Source organism: Petromyzon marinus, chromosome 37, assembly GCF_048934315.1.
Source record: "Petromyzon marinus isolate PM22_M1 ecotype Great Lakes invasive population chromosome 37, UKy_Petmar_22M1.pri1.0, whole genome shotgun sequence".
Classification (NCBI taxonomy): domain Eukaryota; kingdom Metazoa; phylum Chordata; class Hyperoartia; order Petromyzontiformes; family Petromyzontidae; genus Petromyzon; species Petromyzon marinus.
This window is the reverse complement of record NC_133703.1, coordinates 17,005,387-17,022,075: the sequence shown is the minus strand read 5'-3', so window position 1 is coordinate 17,022,075 and position 16,689 is coordinate 17,005,387. Positions and strand designations below refer to the sequence as shown.

The following is a 16,689-nucleotide window of genomic DNA, read 5'->3' as shown; positions in this document are numbered from 1 at the left end:
GTTGGAAAAGGATGGAAAGTTACCATTCTTGGATGTTTTAATTGAAAAGAGACCAGATGGCTCAATGGGATACTCTGTCTACAGGAAAGCTACCCATATGGATGCCTACCTAAAACCTGACTCCCACCACCATCTATCCCAGAAGAATTCCCTCATCAAAACTCTACACCATAGAGCTCGATGTATTTCCGACCGTTATCACCTAGCCCGTGAACTGGAACACGTACACCAAGCTCTCAAGATGAATGGATATTCAGACAACACAATCCGTAAATCTATCACCCCAACCGTTCGGTAATAACCATCTAAGGACCCAATCAAAACCATAACCTTGCCATACATAGCAGGGGTCACTACAAATGATTTCCAAAATCATGAGCAAACACAAAATCCAGGTTTGATTTAATACAGTACATACAATTCGTGATCTGATCCCATCTGTGAACGATGTGATCCCTGACATGCAATACCCCGGCGTCTGCAAACTAAGCTGTGTCTGTGGCAGTCGTTACATTGGAGAAAACTAAGCGACATGTCTCGAACCGTGTTCGTGAACACGGTCGGACCAATACCTTGGCCGTGGCTGACCATTGTTTTAATGTGGTGGGCTCACACGAAATTGATTTCTCTAAGATTAAGGTACTACCAACAGTGCAAGCCCACTGGCTATCAACAAAGATTCTTTCATGAAGCCATCCATAAATATACACACAGACACAATTTCAACCGAGAAGATGGGTACAATCATTGGAAGGACGTTATTAACCAGTTTAAGTCATAACTGGCTGTGATGTTTCCATCCTACCTTCCGATGTTAGTAGTTATTTTCGACTCTCTGGTTTTACATTAACAGGTCAAATGTCTTATTTACATTAACAGGTTAAATGTCTCACACTAACGCAGCCGCCGCTGCACGTTTTCCTCGATGTGGCGGTGGCTCTGCGATCTTACATTGACATGCTAATCTCTCACAATGCAATGGCCACCTCCGCGCCCTCGTCGTGAAGGTGGCTCTGCGATCTTACATTGACATGCAAATTTCTCGCTTTAACATCACAAGCCCCGCCCACTTCGTTTATGACCGCTTGGGCTACACCCATTTAAAACCTTTAAAAACAGCCTGCTTCGGCAGTTTTCCCAATGTTTTTTTTTCTCCTGATGACGATTGCTTGTGTTGCGATCGAAACGTCGGTAGTTTTTATTTTTATTTTCTTTGAACCTATCTACGTGACTTTACCGAAAGACCCAAAAATATTAACCCGTATTCTTGTACAGGGAAATTTAGTTTTTAGTTTCAATACGGGCAAATAAACAAACATTTATTTCTTTGTGTTTCTCCCTAGCGATGGGACTTTGTAGGATGAACGTTGAGATTTATAAGCGGCTCGGGGGTGATCAATAAGGATCTAAATTGTTATGTAATAAGCTAGGGGGGGCACTGATAATTTCAGGGCTTGACAGGTGTGCGTGTCTGTCGTGGGGGTTGTTTGACCATACTTCACCACCCCACCCTCACCCTTTCGGCCAATGCGTGCTGATGTGCAGCTCCGGGCTCTGTTATTCGCCCACAATCCCTTCCCCTGCACCAAATCTCGCCCGGGGTCGAGGTCCCCCCAGGGGGTCCCCTCAGGGGGGTCCCCCAGGGGGTCGCCTCGCGGGCAGGGAGGGGAGGGAGCGGCTGTTTACCTTCGCCCGGGGTAACGGCGTCGCTACCCCCCCACCATCCCTCCCCATCCCTCCCTCTGCTTCTCTCCACCCGCACGATCTCTCCGCTGTCTCCTCGGGTGCTCTCCACCCCTCCACTGCCATCATCATAATCATCATCATTCTCCCCACTCTTAATCTCGCTCGCCCGAGGACGAGAGGAGACGCAGCCATGCCGAGCAGCACCGGGGAGCCGGGCCGCGCGGTACTGAGGCAGCGCGGGCGGGCGGGCGCGCGGGCGGGCAGGCGGGGGGACCAGGCAATAGCGCAGGCTTCGTCTCGGCATAGGCCCAGCGGAGAGTGATGAGTTGTAGCGGCCGGGGTGCGGGGATGAGAGAGAGGAGTGTGAGGTGAGGAGAAGCGCGGGGGAGGGGAGGATGAGGTGAGGATGAGGTGAGAACTGCGCACGAGGAGACGGTGAGGGGAGAGAGATAAGAGTGAGATGAGGCTGAGTTGCGAGGCGTGTTGAGTGAGGCGAGATGAGTGGAGTGTGGTGAGTGTGGTGAGTTGTGGTGATGGTTAAGGTGAGGGCGAGGAGAGAGGGTTTAGCAGCGAGCGAGTCGGGCTCGCGTGTTGTGTTCGCCCGCCCGCAGGGAGACGTGGACCTGCAGTCTCTCGACTCGCGCTCCCCCTCGCCCGACCCCGCCACCAACTTGCGCCGAGCCTCCTTCAAGGTACAAGTCTCTGTGTGTGTCTGTGTGTCTGCCTGTGTGTCTGTCTGTGTGTCTGTCTGCCTGTGTGTCTGTCTGCCTGTCTGTGTGTCTGTCTGTGTGTCTGTCTGTCTGTGTGTCTGCCTGTGTGTCTGTCTGTGTGTCTGTCTGTGTGTCTGTCTGCCTGTGTGTCTGTCTGCCTGTCTGTGTGTCTGTCTGCCTGTGTGTCTGTCTGTCTGTGTGTCTGCCTGTGTGTCTGTCTGTGTGTCTGTCTGCCTGTGTGTCTGTCTGTGTGTGTGTCTGTCTGCCTGTGTGTCTGTCTGCCTGTCTGTCTGTCTGTGTGTCTGCCTGTGTGTCTGTCTGTCTGTGTGTCTGTCTGTCTGTGTGTCTGCCTGTGTGTCTGCCTGTGTGTCTGTCTGCCTGTGTGTCTGCCTGTGTGTCTGTCTGCCTGTGTGTCTGTCTGCCTGTCTGTCTGTGTGTCTGCCTGTGTGTCTGTCTGTCTGTGTGTCTGTCTGCCTGTGTGTCTCTCTGCCTGTGTGTCTGTCTACCTGTGTGTCTGCCTGTGTGTCTGTCTGCCTGTGTGTCTCTCTGCCTGTGTGTCTCTCTGCCTGTGTGTCTGTCTACCTGTGTGTCTGCCTGTGTGTCTCTCTGCCTGTGTGTCTGTCTACCTGTGTGTCTGCCTGTGTGTCTCTCTGCCTGTGTGTCTCTCCGCCTGTGTGTCTCTCTGGCTGTGTCTATCTGCCTGTGTGTCTGTCTGCCTGTGTGTCTCTCTGCCTGTGTGTCTCTCTGCCTGTGTGTCTCTCCGCCTGTGTGTCTCTCTGGCTGTGTCTATCTGCCTGTGTGTCTGACTGCCTGTGTGTCTGACTGCCTGTGTGTCTCTCTGTGTATCTCTGCCTATGTGTCTCTCTGTGTGTATCTCTGCCTGTGTCTCTCTGCCTGTGTGTCCTGTGTGTCTCTCTGCCTGTGTGTCTCTCTACCTGTGTGTATCTCTGCCTGTGTGTCTGACTGCCTGTGTGTCTCTCTGCCTGTGTCTCTCTGCCTGTGTGTCTGACTGCCTGTGTGTCTCTCTGCCTGTGTGTCTCTCTGGCTCTGTCTATCTGCCTGTGTGTCTGACTGCCTGTGTGTCTCTCTGCCTGTGTGTCTCTCTGGCTGTGTCTCTCTGGCTGTGTGTCTCTCTGCCTGTGTGTCTGTCTACCTGTGTGTCTGCCTGTGTGTCTCTCTGTCTGTGTGTCTGTCTGCCTGTGTGTCTCTCCGCCTGTGTGTCTCTCCGCCTGTGTGTCTCTCTGGCTGTGTCTATCTGCCTGTGTCTGTCTGCCTGTGTGTCTCTCTGCCTGTGTGTCTCTCTGCCTGTGTGTCTCTCCGCCTGTGTGTCTCTCTGGCTGTGTCTATCTGCCTGTGTGTATGTTTGCCTGTGTGTCTGTCTGCCTGTGTGTCTGACTGCCTGTGTGTCTGACTGCCTGTGTGTCTCTCTGTGTATCTCTGCCTATGTGTCTCTCTGTGTGTATCTCTGCCTGTGTCTCTCTGCCTGTGTGTCTCTCTGCCTGTGTGTCTGACTGCCTGTGTGTCTCTCTGCCTGTGTCTCTCTGCCTGTGTGTCTCTGCCTGTGTGTCTGACTGCCTGTGTGTCTCTCTACCTGTGTGTCTCTCTGGCTGTGTCTCTCTGGCTGTGTGTCTGACAGCCTGTGTGTCTCTCTGCCTGTGTGTCTCTCTGCCTGTGTATCTGACTGCCTGTGTGTCTCTCTGCCTGTGTGTCTCTCTGCCTGTGTGTCTGACTGCCTGTGTGTCTCTCTGCCTGTGTGTCTCTCTGCCTGTGTGTATCTCTGCCTGTGTCTCTCTGCCTGTGTGTCTCTCTGCCTGTGTATCTGACTGCCTGTGTGTCTCTCTGCCTGTGTGTCTATCTGCCTACGTGGGGAGTGGCGGTTTAGCGGCTAGAGTTACGCTGCGCCACGAACCCAGCATCCCGGGTTAAATTCTCGCTCATGGCCAACACCCAGTAACGATTATCTGAACTGGTCCCGGGCCTCCCCTAAGTCGACTCAAACTCAAATAAGTACCTGGTCCGGTGTGTAAATATCGCCACTGGGGAGACAAAGGCAGCCGTGCGTGGTGTTGGCCACCCACCCCCTCGTGTGCCGTGTTGGCCTTTATAGGCGCTCGCTAACAGCACTTGCCCCAACAGTCTGTTAAGGCTACACGGGGAGAATCTTAGTCTTTGTGTGTATCTCTCTAACTGCCTGCCTGTCTATCTGTAGGTGATGTCGAATGCTGACCACGAACTCTTCCTTTGCTACTTTTCAGAGCAAGAAGTCCACCAAGGGAAGCAAAAAGTTGTCCAAGTCCACCAGTAAGTTCCACCTGCGCCGCTCAGCCTGGTTGTCTCTCACTCTGCAAGGGCGTGTGTATGAAAAACAAAAGAACATACCCCGTGCTGGCTTTGCGCTCTTATGAGGAGGTGGTGTGGCCAGAACCACAGCCGCCTTTGTCTCCACAGTTTGGATGATCGCACGCTGCATCAGCTAAGACTTCATTGACCTTCAAGAGGTCAAGGGCTGGTCTAGATATTGGTTCGTTGATGGGAGTCTGCGTATGATTGTGTGCGTGTGTGAGTATGATTGTACGTGTGAATGGGTGTGTTTATGATTGTTGTGGGGAGTGGTGGTGCAGTGGTTAGTGCACTGCACTACGAACCTGACAACCCGAGTTCGATTCTCGATTATAAGTGTCAAATATCTGAACTGGTTCTGGGCCTTTCCTAGGTCGACTCGGCCTCAAATAAGTACCTGGTACGATGTGTAAACATCGCCACTTGGAAGATGAAGGCGGCCAGTTGTGGAGCTGGCCACCCACCCCTTCGTGTGCCGTACCAGCCTTTATAGGTGCTCGATAATAGTACTTGCCCCAAGAGTCCATTAAGGGCTGTATAGCGGATCTCTGTTTATGATTGCGCAGTGGTTATGGCACTGTACTATGATACCGGTGACACGAGTTCGATTCCTGCTCATGGCCAACATCAATCACAAATATATGTACCAGTCCTGGGCTTATATATCTGAACCAGAGGGGGCTAAACAGGCATGGCATCTACCAAAAAGATGGGCCAATGACTGGTACAAGTGGTGTCAAGATTGGCCTCTGTGGAGGAAGCTCATGAAGGACGCTACTGGGCAGTTAGAGACAGTCATCCTCTAACAACAGCGGAGGGCAGAGGGGCGACGCTCACAACAGCAAGCGGAGCACCGTGCAGATAAAACGCAGCAAGTTGGTAGTGGAAAGCACAGGTGGTGCATCTATCAATCATCTCAGTCAACCCACAATACCTGGGTCTGTCCTGTGACCTTTCAGCAGTGAGCCATTCACACTTCACGTCGCCTCAGGGTGCACCTAGCCTGGCACAGTTGCCATGGTGACATCATCTCCACTTGGCGGCAAATGGCGGTTGTTGTTCTGCCACGTATCTGCCGTTGCCACGCCGTCGTGAGGCGTGTCTTGTGTTGCTGGGTCGTTGTTGTTGTTGTTGTGGTTCAGGGTCCCCTTATGAGGGTGGAGTCCCTCGCGGCAGCGCCTGGCGCTCACTCCCCGGCTCGGTCACCGCGTACGCCGAGCCCATGGGGACCCGGACACCACGGCAGATGTGGCTGCACTCACTCCGCCAGGGCAATGGTGAGCCGGCCCACGGCGGCCCCTCTCCTGCTTGTCCCCTTACTAGTCCCCCTGCTAGTTCCCCTGCTTGTCCATATGATAGTCCTTACCATAGTTTACCTGCTAGCCCACCTGCTAGTCCACATCTGAGTCCACCTGCTTGTCTCCGTGCCAATCCCTCGGCTAACCCTCCTCCACGCTAACCCCTGGCTGGCATTGCCACCAGCCCGTCGTTCCCACAGACTGCACCGCGCGTGACAGCGATTGTGACGTGTGCGCACGTGTGACACACGCAGGGCTCACTCAGTCCCTGAAGAGGCCGGGCTTCGAGAGCGCGGGGGGCGCGGGGGGCACGGGGAGCGGAGTCCCTGACTACCTGAGAGAGGCGCTGGGCATGACTAGGCCCCGGCACGCGCGCTCTTCTCACACCGGTGGGCACCACGGCAGCGCTGTTGTGACACCGTCACACTGCTTGTCTGTCTTTGTGTGATATAGGGGATGTGGTGCAAACTGTGAGTGTGGTGTGTAGTGTGGCGTCTACACGTATGTATGTCTGTGTTTGTGTGCAAGTGTTTGTATGTCTCTATGTCTATCTGCCTCTGAGAGGCCACGGTGAGACTTAGATGGCCCTATAGGGATGAGTGCATGTGTGCGTGCGTGTGCGCAGGCTACGTGCCGGGAACCCCCGACTACAAGGAGCGTGAGGCGATGTACGACGAGATCCTGGAGCTGAAGAAGGCGCTGACAGCTGAGCGCGCGGCGCTGGAGACGACGCGCACGCGAGCCCGGCGCCTCGAGGCCGAGGGGGCACGCAAGGACAAGCAGCTGGAGCAGCTGCTGATGCCACAAGCGCAGGTCTGGAGGAGACTCGGTGACACGTGCACAGAGAGGGAGACGGGGAGAAGGAGAGAGGGAGACACAATTATAAGACGCATCCACACAGATACAAACAACAACAGCTGCCACCTGCCAGTGGTGTCACCACGATGCTTGTGCCAGGCTAGGTGCACTCTGAGGCTGTCACATGAAGTGTGCAAGGCTTGCTGCTGGCAGGATCTCATGGGACAGACCCAGGTGCTGTGGGTTGACTGACTGAGATGATTGACAGATGCACCACCTGTGCTCCCCACTGCCAAATTGCTGTGTTTTCGCCACAGTCACACACACACAACTACACACAGACACACACACACATGCAACTGCGCAAAGACGCAGGCAATTATGCACATACAATTAGATGCAGATACACAGACAACTATACACAGACACACACGTGCCTGTGCGTACGCACACACACAATCACATGCACAAACACACATAACACACACCCGCAGGTACACACGCGCACACGTGTGTACCTGTGGGTGCCCACACCTCCACTGACAAGTGTGCCGTGTGTGATGACCAGGGGTCGGAGTTCACCCGCAGCCTGGTTGACCGCAAGAGGGAGTCCGGAGCGGTGAGGCTGCCAGACACATCGTGCCCAATTAACGAAACCATTCAGTCGCACTCAGACGGTGGCCCTGCTCGAGTGGCCGAGTGTCACCTCGCCTGCCCCCTCTCCCTCCCCGTCTGTCCGTCTCCCAGGTGATTAACGGCCTCAAGCAGAGGGTGCTCAAGCTGGAGCAGCAGTGCAGGGAGAAGGACACGGCGCTGACGTGAGCAACATCGCCACGGCCACCACCGCCTCCTCCTCCTCCTCCCTCTACCAGCCACCCTCCCCTTCCCTCCCTCCTTCCCACCATCCTCTCCACTCAAATCCTCTGTGATTTATATTTGCTTCATTGCTGAACTTGTTATGCTATTGCTTTTGTCATTGTGGTAACCCAGGTCACTCTTGCAAATGAGAATCTATGCTGGTTTCTATAGTTCTCACCTGGTTACGCAAAATAAACTTGAAACTTGATCCCCTTCCTCCTGCACCCCTCCTACCTCATACCACCCCCCTACACCACCCCTTACACCCACCCCCCTACTCCCGCCCCCTTCTCTTCCCGCCTCCCTTGCACCTGTGTGGTGCCCATGCATGTGTCTTTGCCCATGTGTTTGCGTGTTTGTCTGCCCATGTGTGTGCGTGCGTGCGTGTGTGCTGGATGCTCATATGCTGGATGCGCGTGACCCAGGCGTCTGCGGGAGGATGTGCGCTGCACCAGCCTGGAGGAGATGCGCGTCGCAGCGGAGACCTACCTGCTGGAGGTCCCTCCCTCCCTCATTTTCTTGCACAAAATAAACAATTTATCTACCAATTAATTTGACATGAAATGCCGAATAAATTGGAGGACTCCATTCAGCAGCACGGGATTAAACATCGACTTAAAGGCTGTGACATATTCCTGCTTCCCCTCCCTCCCTCTCCTTCGCTCTGTCTTTCTTTTCGTCCTCCAATGGTGGTGAGCTTGCTGGTGTGGGGAGCGGTGGTGCAGCGGTTAGCACGCTGCGCTACAAACACGGCAACCCGGGGTTCAATTCCCGCTCACGGTCAACACCAGTGACGATTATTTGAATCGGTCTTGGGCCTCCCCTAGGTCCACTCGGGCTCAAATGAGTACCTGGTGCGGTGTGTAAACATCGCCACTGGGGAAACAATGGCAGCTGGGCGTGGTGCTGGCCACCCAGCCCATCGTGTGCCGTGCCTGCTTTCATTGGTGCTCGCTAACAGAACTTGCTCCTAAAATCTGTTAAGACTACACGGATGATCATCGGTGAAGATGAACATGCTGGTGATGGTGGTTAGGATGATGATGGTGGTGAGGATGGTTGAGGATGGGTGAGGATCGGTGCCCTCTCTCTGCAGATCGACCGGTTGAGGGAGGCGCTTGCTGCCGCGGCTCTGACCCCAGCAAAGTACGTACAGTGGGCGACGTGGCGAGATGGACGCATGCAGCGTGTGGTCCTCTGGGTCGTAGTTTTGGTGGTCGCGGCACTGGTGGTTGCAGTGATTGTTGTTGTTGTTGAGTTATTTTAGTGGTGGTTTCAGTTATTGTGGTTGATGGGCTTGTAGCAATTGTTTAGTTGTGGTCGTTGTAATTGTTGTTATTGGGTGTCAGAATCTTTTATCTTTATTTAGACTGGAGAGGAATCCGATAAGATATAAAACTCTGTTTCACAGATGTCCAGTAGGGGCGAGTCAGCAAGTTAAAGTGGAAGCGAGTAACTAAGTATGCAAGTAACTCAAAATAAATGTAAACAAAGTCGACAAGCTCATACATTCCTCATAATAAACGTTTTTGGGTTAGATCGCGTTATTTATAAATGTGTCGTAACCCTCCACCACCCGACACGGCCAATCAGCAAAAAAAGTTGACTACTTTAGCCCACCGGTGTGTTGAAGAGTGAATCCACAACATTTTCAATTTTTGAGTACGACGTTTCGCTGGTAATTACATCCAGCATCATCGGGCAATTTGCCAGAATGGTGAAGCCCTCCACTTGCTCCCGGTCTTTAAATAGAGCAGCAGGGTGACGTCACCATTCCTGCTAACTTTTCAACACTAAATGCAACCTTGCAGTTGTCGTGGTTGTATTGATTGATGAGCTATGGCAGTGGTATTGGTTACCGTGGCATTGTTGCCATGGCAACGATTGCTTGTGTTGGTTGTAGTAGGGAAGGAGGCGCTGCAGGGCGGCACAAGGAGGAGGCGTTGGGTGCCGCGCTGCGCCGCCTCTCGGAGAAGCACGCGCTGATGCAGCAGGACAACGCCCGACTGCGCTCCGAGCTCAGCATCGCACACGCAGCTCCGCCGCCAGTACCACCGCCAGCACGGCCACACGCGGGGACCAGTGGCAACACCGCACCGCAGCAGCAGCAGCAGCAGCCCGGTCAGGCCAGCACCACCCGGCATCACCGGCACCACCCGGCACCACCCAGTACAACCCAGCACAACCCAGCACCGCTCGGCACCGCTTAGCACCGCCCAGCACTGCTCAGCACTACATCACTGGCAGTCTTGATTGTTGTTAATGTTGTTGTTGTTGTTTCAGTGCCACGCGAAGCTGGGAACCGCACCGTATCGGCTCGCCGCGCGACAGTGCTTGAGGAGGTGACCCCGTCACTCGCCATGCTCACCGTGCTCACCACACTCACCACACTCTCCTTACTAAACATTCCACACTCACCACATTCTTTATTCTGGGTGGTTGAACAGGGTTCTTGGTCATCTCGGTCATTGCCAGACATCACGTGTGTGTGTGTGTATCTGTGTGTGTGTGTGTCTTTGATGGCTGTACCAGAGGAGAGAGTGGAGAGTTTTCCATGCCTGGGTAGTGTACTCATGGCCGGCTCCGGTTTGACAGCAGAGGTTTTACTCCACATCAGTCGAGTGGGATTATTATTTCATCAGCTGCGTAACGCTGTGTGGAAGCTCTCTGGTCTGTCGCTCCACACGAAGCTTCAGGTTTTGTCGGCCATGGCCATGCCCTCCCTTCTCTATCCTCTGCCTACGATCCATTCTGGGTTTAACCAGGCTGGATTGTGTGAGGAGCTCACAGATCCTTGAACGATCTGGACTAAGTCCCATCGGTGAGCTCCTCCGGCAGGCAAGGCTGTGTTCGCTGGGTCATGTAGCCCGCATGCCCAGCCACCGCATGCCCAAGCAGCTTCTGTTTGGCCACATAGAGGGGGCTAAACGGGCACTGCACAGGCTAGAGAAGAGATGGAGTGATGTGGTACAGGAGGATGTGGAGGTAAGTGGACTTGCCAATGGCTTGTACCAGTAGTGTTAAAATCGGCCTCTGGGGAGGAGGCTCATGAAGGATGCTATTGGACAGTTGGAGGCAGTCGCCCTCCAGCACCAACAGGCGGCAGAGGAGCAATGCACAGCAAGTTGGCACAGTAGAGGGCACAGGTGGTGCAGGAGCCAGTCATCTCAGTCAGGCAACACCTGGGTCTGTCCCGTGACCTCCTGCCAGCGGTCATTTGACCGTTCACGTGGCCTTAACATGCACATAGCCTGGCACAAGCGCTGTGGTGATGTCACCGCCACTTAGAGACGAATGGCGGGTATTGGTATTGGTCTCCATATGGAGCGGTGCCGCAGTGGTTAGTGCAGTGCGCCTTGAACCTGGCCAACCATAGCCAACATCGTAACGAATATTGAACTGGTCCTCGGTCTGCCTGCCCTAGGGCGACTCGGCCTTTAATGAGTACCTGGTGCGCTAAACATTAGCATTGGGAAAACAAAGGTGGCCGGGCATGGTTGCTGACCAGCCTTCATAGGTGCACGCTGACAGCACTTGCTCCAACAGTCTGTCAAGGCTATATGTGGGGGGGGGGTCTTTGTCTTTGTGTGTGCAGGGTGCTGCTGGTGCGGGTGGTGAGGACGGGCAGGACGCGGTGCGTCTGCATGGCGCCGTGCGGCGTCTCAAGGAGGACAGGCGTGCGCTGCAAGGAGAGCTCGCCCAGAGGGAGTACGTGTGCACAAAGACAAAGAAACCCCATGTAGCCTAACACACGCTGTTGGGGCGAGTGCTGTTAGCGAGCACCTATGAAGGCCCGGCACGGTGCAGACACACGGTGGGAGGTTGGTGTAGCCAACACCACGCGTGCCCACCTTTGTCTCCCCAGTGGCAATGTTTGCACACCTCACGAGGTACTAATTTAAGGCTGAGTCGCCATAGGGGAGGCCCAGGACCGGTTCAGATAATCGTCACCAATATTGGCCAATGCGAAGTGCACTAACCACTGCGCCACCACTTCCCATGTGTACACACACGTATTCACACACGCATGGACACACGTGAAAACATGTGTCCACACGTATATACACACACACGTATAGAAGTGTTCGTACACACGTACGAACCCTCATAGGTGCTCGCTAACAGCACATTGCCCCAACAGTTTGTTGAGGCTATATGGGGACTCTTTGTCTTTGACAGCAAGGAGATCCAGCAGCTGAGGCGGGCAACCTCTGATCTGGAAGTGGAAAATAAGCGACTGTCGGTGCGACACGCGGAGGAGCAAATGCGGTGAGAGGAGACACAGGGACGCGCGTAGGTAGGGTGTGTGGAGGGGCTGGTGCGTGTCTGTGTGTGTATGTGCGTGTACATGTGCGCGCTGTCCTCTGGCCTTGCACAGAGAGGAGGTGCGGGCTCTTCAAGAAAAGTTGCGGTGTGTGGAGCGGGAGCTTGAGGAGGAGCGGAGACGTGGGGAGGAGCGGAGACGTGGGGAGGAGCGGAAACACAGAGCGGTGTGTACTCAGCTCGGGACACAATGGCTGCTCAGAGTAACTCGCCACGTTACATTTGGTTTTTCACTCAAGAGCGGTGCAGCCCTCCCTCCGTGTGAGGGAGCGGCCCGCGGAAGTGAATATCACAGAGCTACCTCTGAGAGTCCTTATTCAAATGACCTCAGGTTCACAAACAGCCATGAAGGGAACGGGTGGGGGGGGAGACAGGTTCACGCCCCCTGACCCCACAGCGACATCACCCCCGGTTCGTTCGTCTCGCAGGAACGCGACCTAAGCCCCGCCACTGCTGGCACCGCGAGCCAATCCCGGCACAGCTCTTCAGACTCGCAGGGACGCAACGGCCAATCGAGGCAAAGCTCTACGGACTCGCGGAGACCGAGCGGCCAATCACGGCACAGCTCTCCACAGTCGGACAGGGGCAGCCGATCGCGGCCGGGCTCGGCGAGTCCCGAGCGAGGAAGTGGACGGAGCGGTGCCGCTCAGCGGGCGAGGAGAGCCGAGGCAGCTGTGGCAATCCAGCGGCAGTGGCGACGCCACCGCAATAAGGTGAGGGGGGGGACGCACTCTCACCATGGCACCATCGTCAGAGTAAAGCACGGGTGGGAGTGAGGCGCGGTTGGGAGTGAGGCGCGGGTGGGAGTGATGCACGGGTGGGGGTGATGCACGGGTGGAAGTGAGGCATGGGTGTGAGTGATGCACCGGTGGGGGTGAGGCGTGGGTGGGAGTGAAACGCGGGTGGGAGTGAGGCACGTGTGAGAGTGATGCACGGGTGGGAGTGAGGTGTGGCTGGAAGTGAGGCACGGGTGGGAGTGAGGCACGGGTGGAAGTGAGGCGCGCGTGGGAGTGAGGCGTGGGTGGAAGTGAGGCACGGGTGGGAGTGAGGCGTGGGTGGGAGTGAGGCGCGGGTGGGAGTGAGGTGTGGGTGGGAGTGAGGCGTGGGTGGGAGTGATGCACGGGTGGAAGTGAGGCACGGGTAGGAGTGAGCTGTGGGTGGGAGTGAGGCGTGGGTGGAAGTGAGGCACGGGTAGGAGTGAGGCGCGGGTGGGAGTTAGGTGTGGGTGGAGCTGGGGGTGTGCATTACTCATGCATGGCTCTCGCTTTGTGTTGCAGGAGAAGAGTGACGAGATCGACGAGGTGAGTGTGTGCATGTGTGCATGCAGTTTGTGTGTACACACATTCCGTGTGTGTGTTAATGCCTTGTGTGTGCATGCCTTGCGTGAACGCTCATGCCATGTGTGTATGTGTGCATCAGGCAGCACAGCTGATCCAGTCTGTGATGCGAAGCCACGGAACTCGACGCCGCCTCCTCATTGAGCAGGTAGCGGCACAAACACAAAGGTCCCCCGTGTAGCCTTTAGCGACCTGCACTTATAAAGACCAGCACGGCACACGAGGGGCTGGTGTGGCCAGAACCGCACTTCCCGGCCTCTTCATGCCTCGTGTAATGTTTGCATACTCCACCAGGTACTCGTTTCAGGCTGAGTCGACCTAGGGGAGGCCCCAAGACTGGTTCAGATAATCATGATATTTTTTTTTTGCCTGCGAGTGGAAATTTGTCTCGGGTCGCCGGGTTCACAGCGCAGCACACGAACCGCTGCACACGCCGGTGCGCACGAGACCCTCGCGCCGTTCTGACCACAGGAGGAGGCCCACGAGCGCGTGGGACGCCGATGCGTCCACGGGCACGGCCTCCCCGATGGCCTCTTGTCAACCGCGTGCTCGGCAAGTGGAGACCCTGCAGGCTCCGATGTTGTAATCCAAGTCGAAGTGATCTCCAATTGAGCAGTGAGGCATTGGTGCTCATCTCCCGTTTACGGCCCTGAGCCACTGGTGGAATTCCTCATTCCTGTGGCAGGGGTGAGTATGTCCGTAGGGCAATTCACTGTCGACTTACCCACAAAGTGGTACTTATTGTATCAACCCCGGAAGGATGATGGGCCGAGTCAACCCATAGCCAGGATGTGAACTCGCAGCATTCCGATTGCGAGCCGCTCGCTCTACCACTGAGCCACCGGGCCGGTTGTGTCCAGAGTCAACGCGCTGAATAGTGCCATAGCCGGAGTCTTCCCGTTGTTTTCGTTCTCGGGAGCTCAGACCAAGCCCCGCTTGGCTGTGATTGGCTGCGACGTGCAGGGATGAGAGGAGGGTCCCTCACGCACGGTCCGCTCCTCCTCTCTTCCAGGGCCCCGGCTACGCCGCAGAGGAGGGGGCAGACCCATCCATCATTCTCATCCAATCGGCTGTCAGGGCTCACATCGCAAGGCGTGCCCAGCTGGAAAACAGGTAGCCAATCAGGAGGCTTCCTGTGCCGTGCACCTTTCCCTTATGATGGTATGACGATGTCTTGTGTTGGTATTATGATGGTATGATGATGGTGGTGCTGATATGGTGATCGTATGATGATCCATTGTGTTGGTATGATGAGCCCTGCCCCGTCTGATCTCTCTGCACTCCTTTTCTTATGGACAGAGCCCAGGCCGAGCCGACCTCAAAATTCACACCGTCGCCAACCGGTGAGGAACACAACCACACCAACGATCCTTCCACCGTTTAACACTCACCAGTCGCTCACCGCTAACAAAGACCTCGCACTCATCCTGGACTCCCCATTACGCTGAGACGCGTGCTGTCTCCACGCACGCGCGCTCTCTCGCTCTCCGCACGCCCGGCAGGTGCGTGGGAGCAGCGTGGTGGGGTGTGCTGCGATATCGGAACCTGCTTTTCTTGCTATGCAGCGCACTTTGTCCTGTGCTGTGTACTATGCCAGGTGGTTTGCACTGCACTGTGCTATGTGGTGTGCTGTGCCGTGTGCAGGCTATGCAGTGGATACGGTGGGGACCACTGCGCGGCTGGCACTGTGAAGGCCATGCCCCCCCCCTCTGACCCCTTCCCCCGCTCCTCCCGTGTGTGAGGGCCCCCCCCCACTCTCTGGTGCAATAACCGCGGAGTCCTCGGTGAATTGGTGATGACGCCGATTGCGGGTGATGATTGGACAGGGTGTGTGATGCTGATCGGATTGCGTTTGCACTGGCGGTGAGAGTCACATTCCAAATAAATTGAGTTGGCTGTTTCCGCTCCTCTCGCTGCTCTCCGTGTGTGGATTGTGTCTTTCCCCTCTGGCTCTGTGGAGCTGCTGTCTCCTCCACAGAGTGAATCTGGACACGTGTTTCCCAGTCGGCCCTGGGCTATGGACACGGTGCAGTCCTGTGCAATAAAGTTCAATACAACACCGGTAGCAGATCTCGGCACAAACGAACTCCTGCCACCCGAACACAGATGCAAGGTCAAACACGGCCCGGTGGACACCCTAGTTAAACGTTTTAAGTCGAGTTTGTTTAACCAGGTGAGAAGTCAAGAGACCAGGATGAAGCTCATTTGCACGATAGATGTCGGGCATTCGTCTGCTACCAGACGTTGATTGCTGCTTTATAATCCCAATCGAGTAATCTGCGGCGTAAATTTTAAATTTGGCAAATTTGGACCCCAACGCCGGCACACAATAGCCTCCTCTTGCGAACGACATCACGGGATCTTTAACATCCGCTGTGAAGCGGGAAGTGCGCAGCATTACGACTATTACTGTGGCTATTACACCCACAGTAATAACCAGGAAGGCCTGTCAGATTCGAACCGTGAACCTCTGCAACAAGTGATCAATGCGTCACCGCTGAATCACGTCACCACCTTCGAGTGACTCAAACCATCATGCCTCCGAGGTCGATAAAAATGAGGTAGCACTTAAGTCAGTAGTGGTTGCCTATGCATAGACTCGCACCTGCCATAGGAATGTGAAATTTCACAATTGGTTCAGGGCTGTAGACAGAAAGAGGGGCACCATTTCCTCGATGCTTATTTGAGTAGGAGATCAACATCACCTTTATCCTGGCCACCTCTGTGACCTCCAAGCACATGGGGTTCAGATCGATGCTGTGATGGGTTATCCCCGAAGTGGGATGAGTGATGAGGAGTTTGTTCACTGATGAGGAGACCCGCGTGTGCTTCAATGAAGAGGGCGGTTTGTGAGCAGCTTGGGATCCACTGTTTTGGAGGCCAAGCGCCAGGCGGCCAGCAGCTAACAGCACCATCAAAGTTGTAATTTAAGCGAGTGTGGTAACTATTACAAGAGCTTGGGAAATTATGGAAGGGAATTCTAAAGTGGAGCAGTGCACGGGAAGAAGCAGAGAATCGAGGTGAGTGGGTGAATGAGTGCGTCGATGTGACCTGCAGTGTGGTGGTTGACCACAAGTGTGGATGAGACGAGGACTTGAGGACTTCCTGGGTAAATAAAAGTTATTCAATGTGCTGTGTAAAAAACCTGGGATTAGGACACCGCAAGAGGGCATGGTCAGTGATGAGTGATACGGAGTCAGAGATGAGTAGCGGTGGGTGATGTTTATCCTCGCACTGTATATAAACAGGTGACCCTCACGTCGATTGAGTAATGCGAATTAGCCTTGCGTTAAGAGGACATCGCAAGATAATCAGTAGGGGAGGGTGAGGGGGGGGTAT

At 54.9% G+C, this 16,689-nt stretch overlaps 1 protein-coding gene across 3 annotated transcripts; it reads left to right on the top strand.

Annotated features, from left to right (window-relative positions):
* The first annotated feature begins 1,703 nt into the window (after positions 1-1,703).
* On the top strand, positions 1,704-15,267 carry IQCE (IQ motif containing E). Of its 3 annotated transcripts, none has more exons than XM_076072354.1 (21): positions 1,704-1,909; positions 2,298-2,378; positions 4,652-4,697; positions 5,879-6,013; positions 6,289-6,423; positions 6,660-6,847; positions 7,401-7,451; positions 7,580-7,650; positions 8,116-8,188; positions 8,787-8,836; positions 9,597-9,811; positions 9,974-10,032; positions 11,286-11,398; positions 11,870-11,959; positions 12,069-12,180; positions 12,442-12,726; positions 13,291-13,314; positions 13,433-13,498; positions 14,363-14,463; positions 14,650-14,693; positions 14,995-15,267. In XM_076072354.1, the coding sequence occupies exons 1-21, from the start codon at positions 1,877-1,879 to the stop codon at positions 15,039-15,041; spliced, it is 2,019 nt and encodes a 672-aa protein (XP_075928469.1). In that variant the 5' UTR covers positions 1,704-1,876; the 3' UTR covers positions 15,042-15,267. The 3 variants fall into 3 exon arrangements, with proteins under 3 accessions (XP_075928469.1, XP_075928468.1, XP_075928470.1); XM_076072353.1 differs by having other exon boundaries at positions 9,594-9,811; XM_076072355.1 differs by lacking the exon at positions 1,704-1,909 and adding an exon at positions 1,963-2,054 and having other exon boundaries at positions 9,594-9,811.
* The last annotated feature ends 1,422 nt before the right edge of the window (positions 15,268-16,689 follow it).

Excerpts from the sequence above, each read along its gene's own strand:
- IQCE (XM_076072353.1), top strand. The coding sequence starts at position 1,877 with ATGCCGAGCAGCACCGGGGAGCCGGGCCGCGCG. Across the intron at positions 2,379-4,651 it reads TGCGCCGAGCCTCCTTCAAG|AGCAAGAAGTCCACCAAGGG; the intron begins GTACAAGTCTCT and ends GCTACTTTTCAG. Across the intron at positions 12,727-13,290 it reads GGCGACGCCACCGCAATAAG|GAGAAGAGTGACGAGATCGA; the intron begins GTGAGGGGGGGG and ends TTTGTGTTGCAG.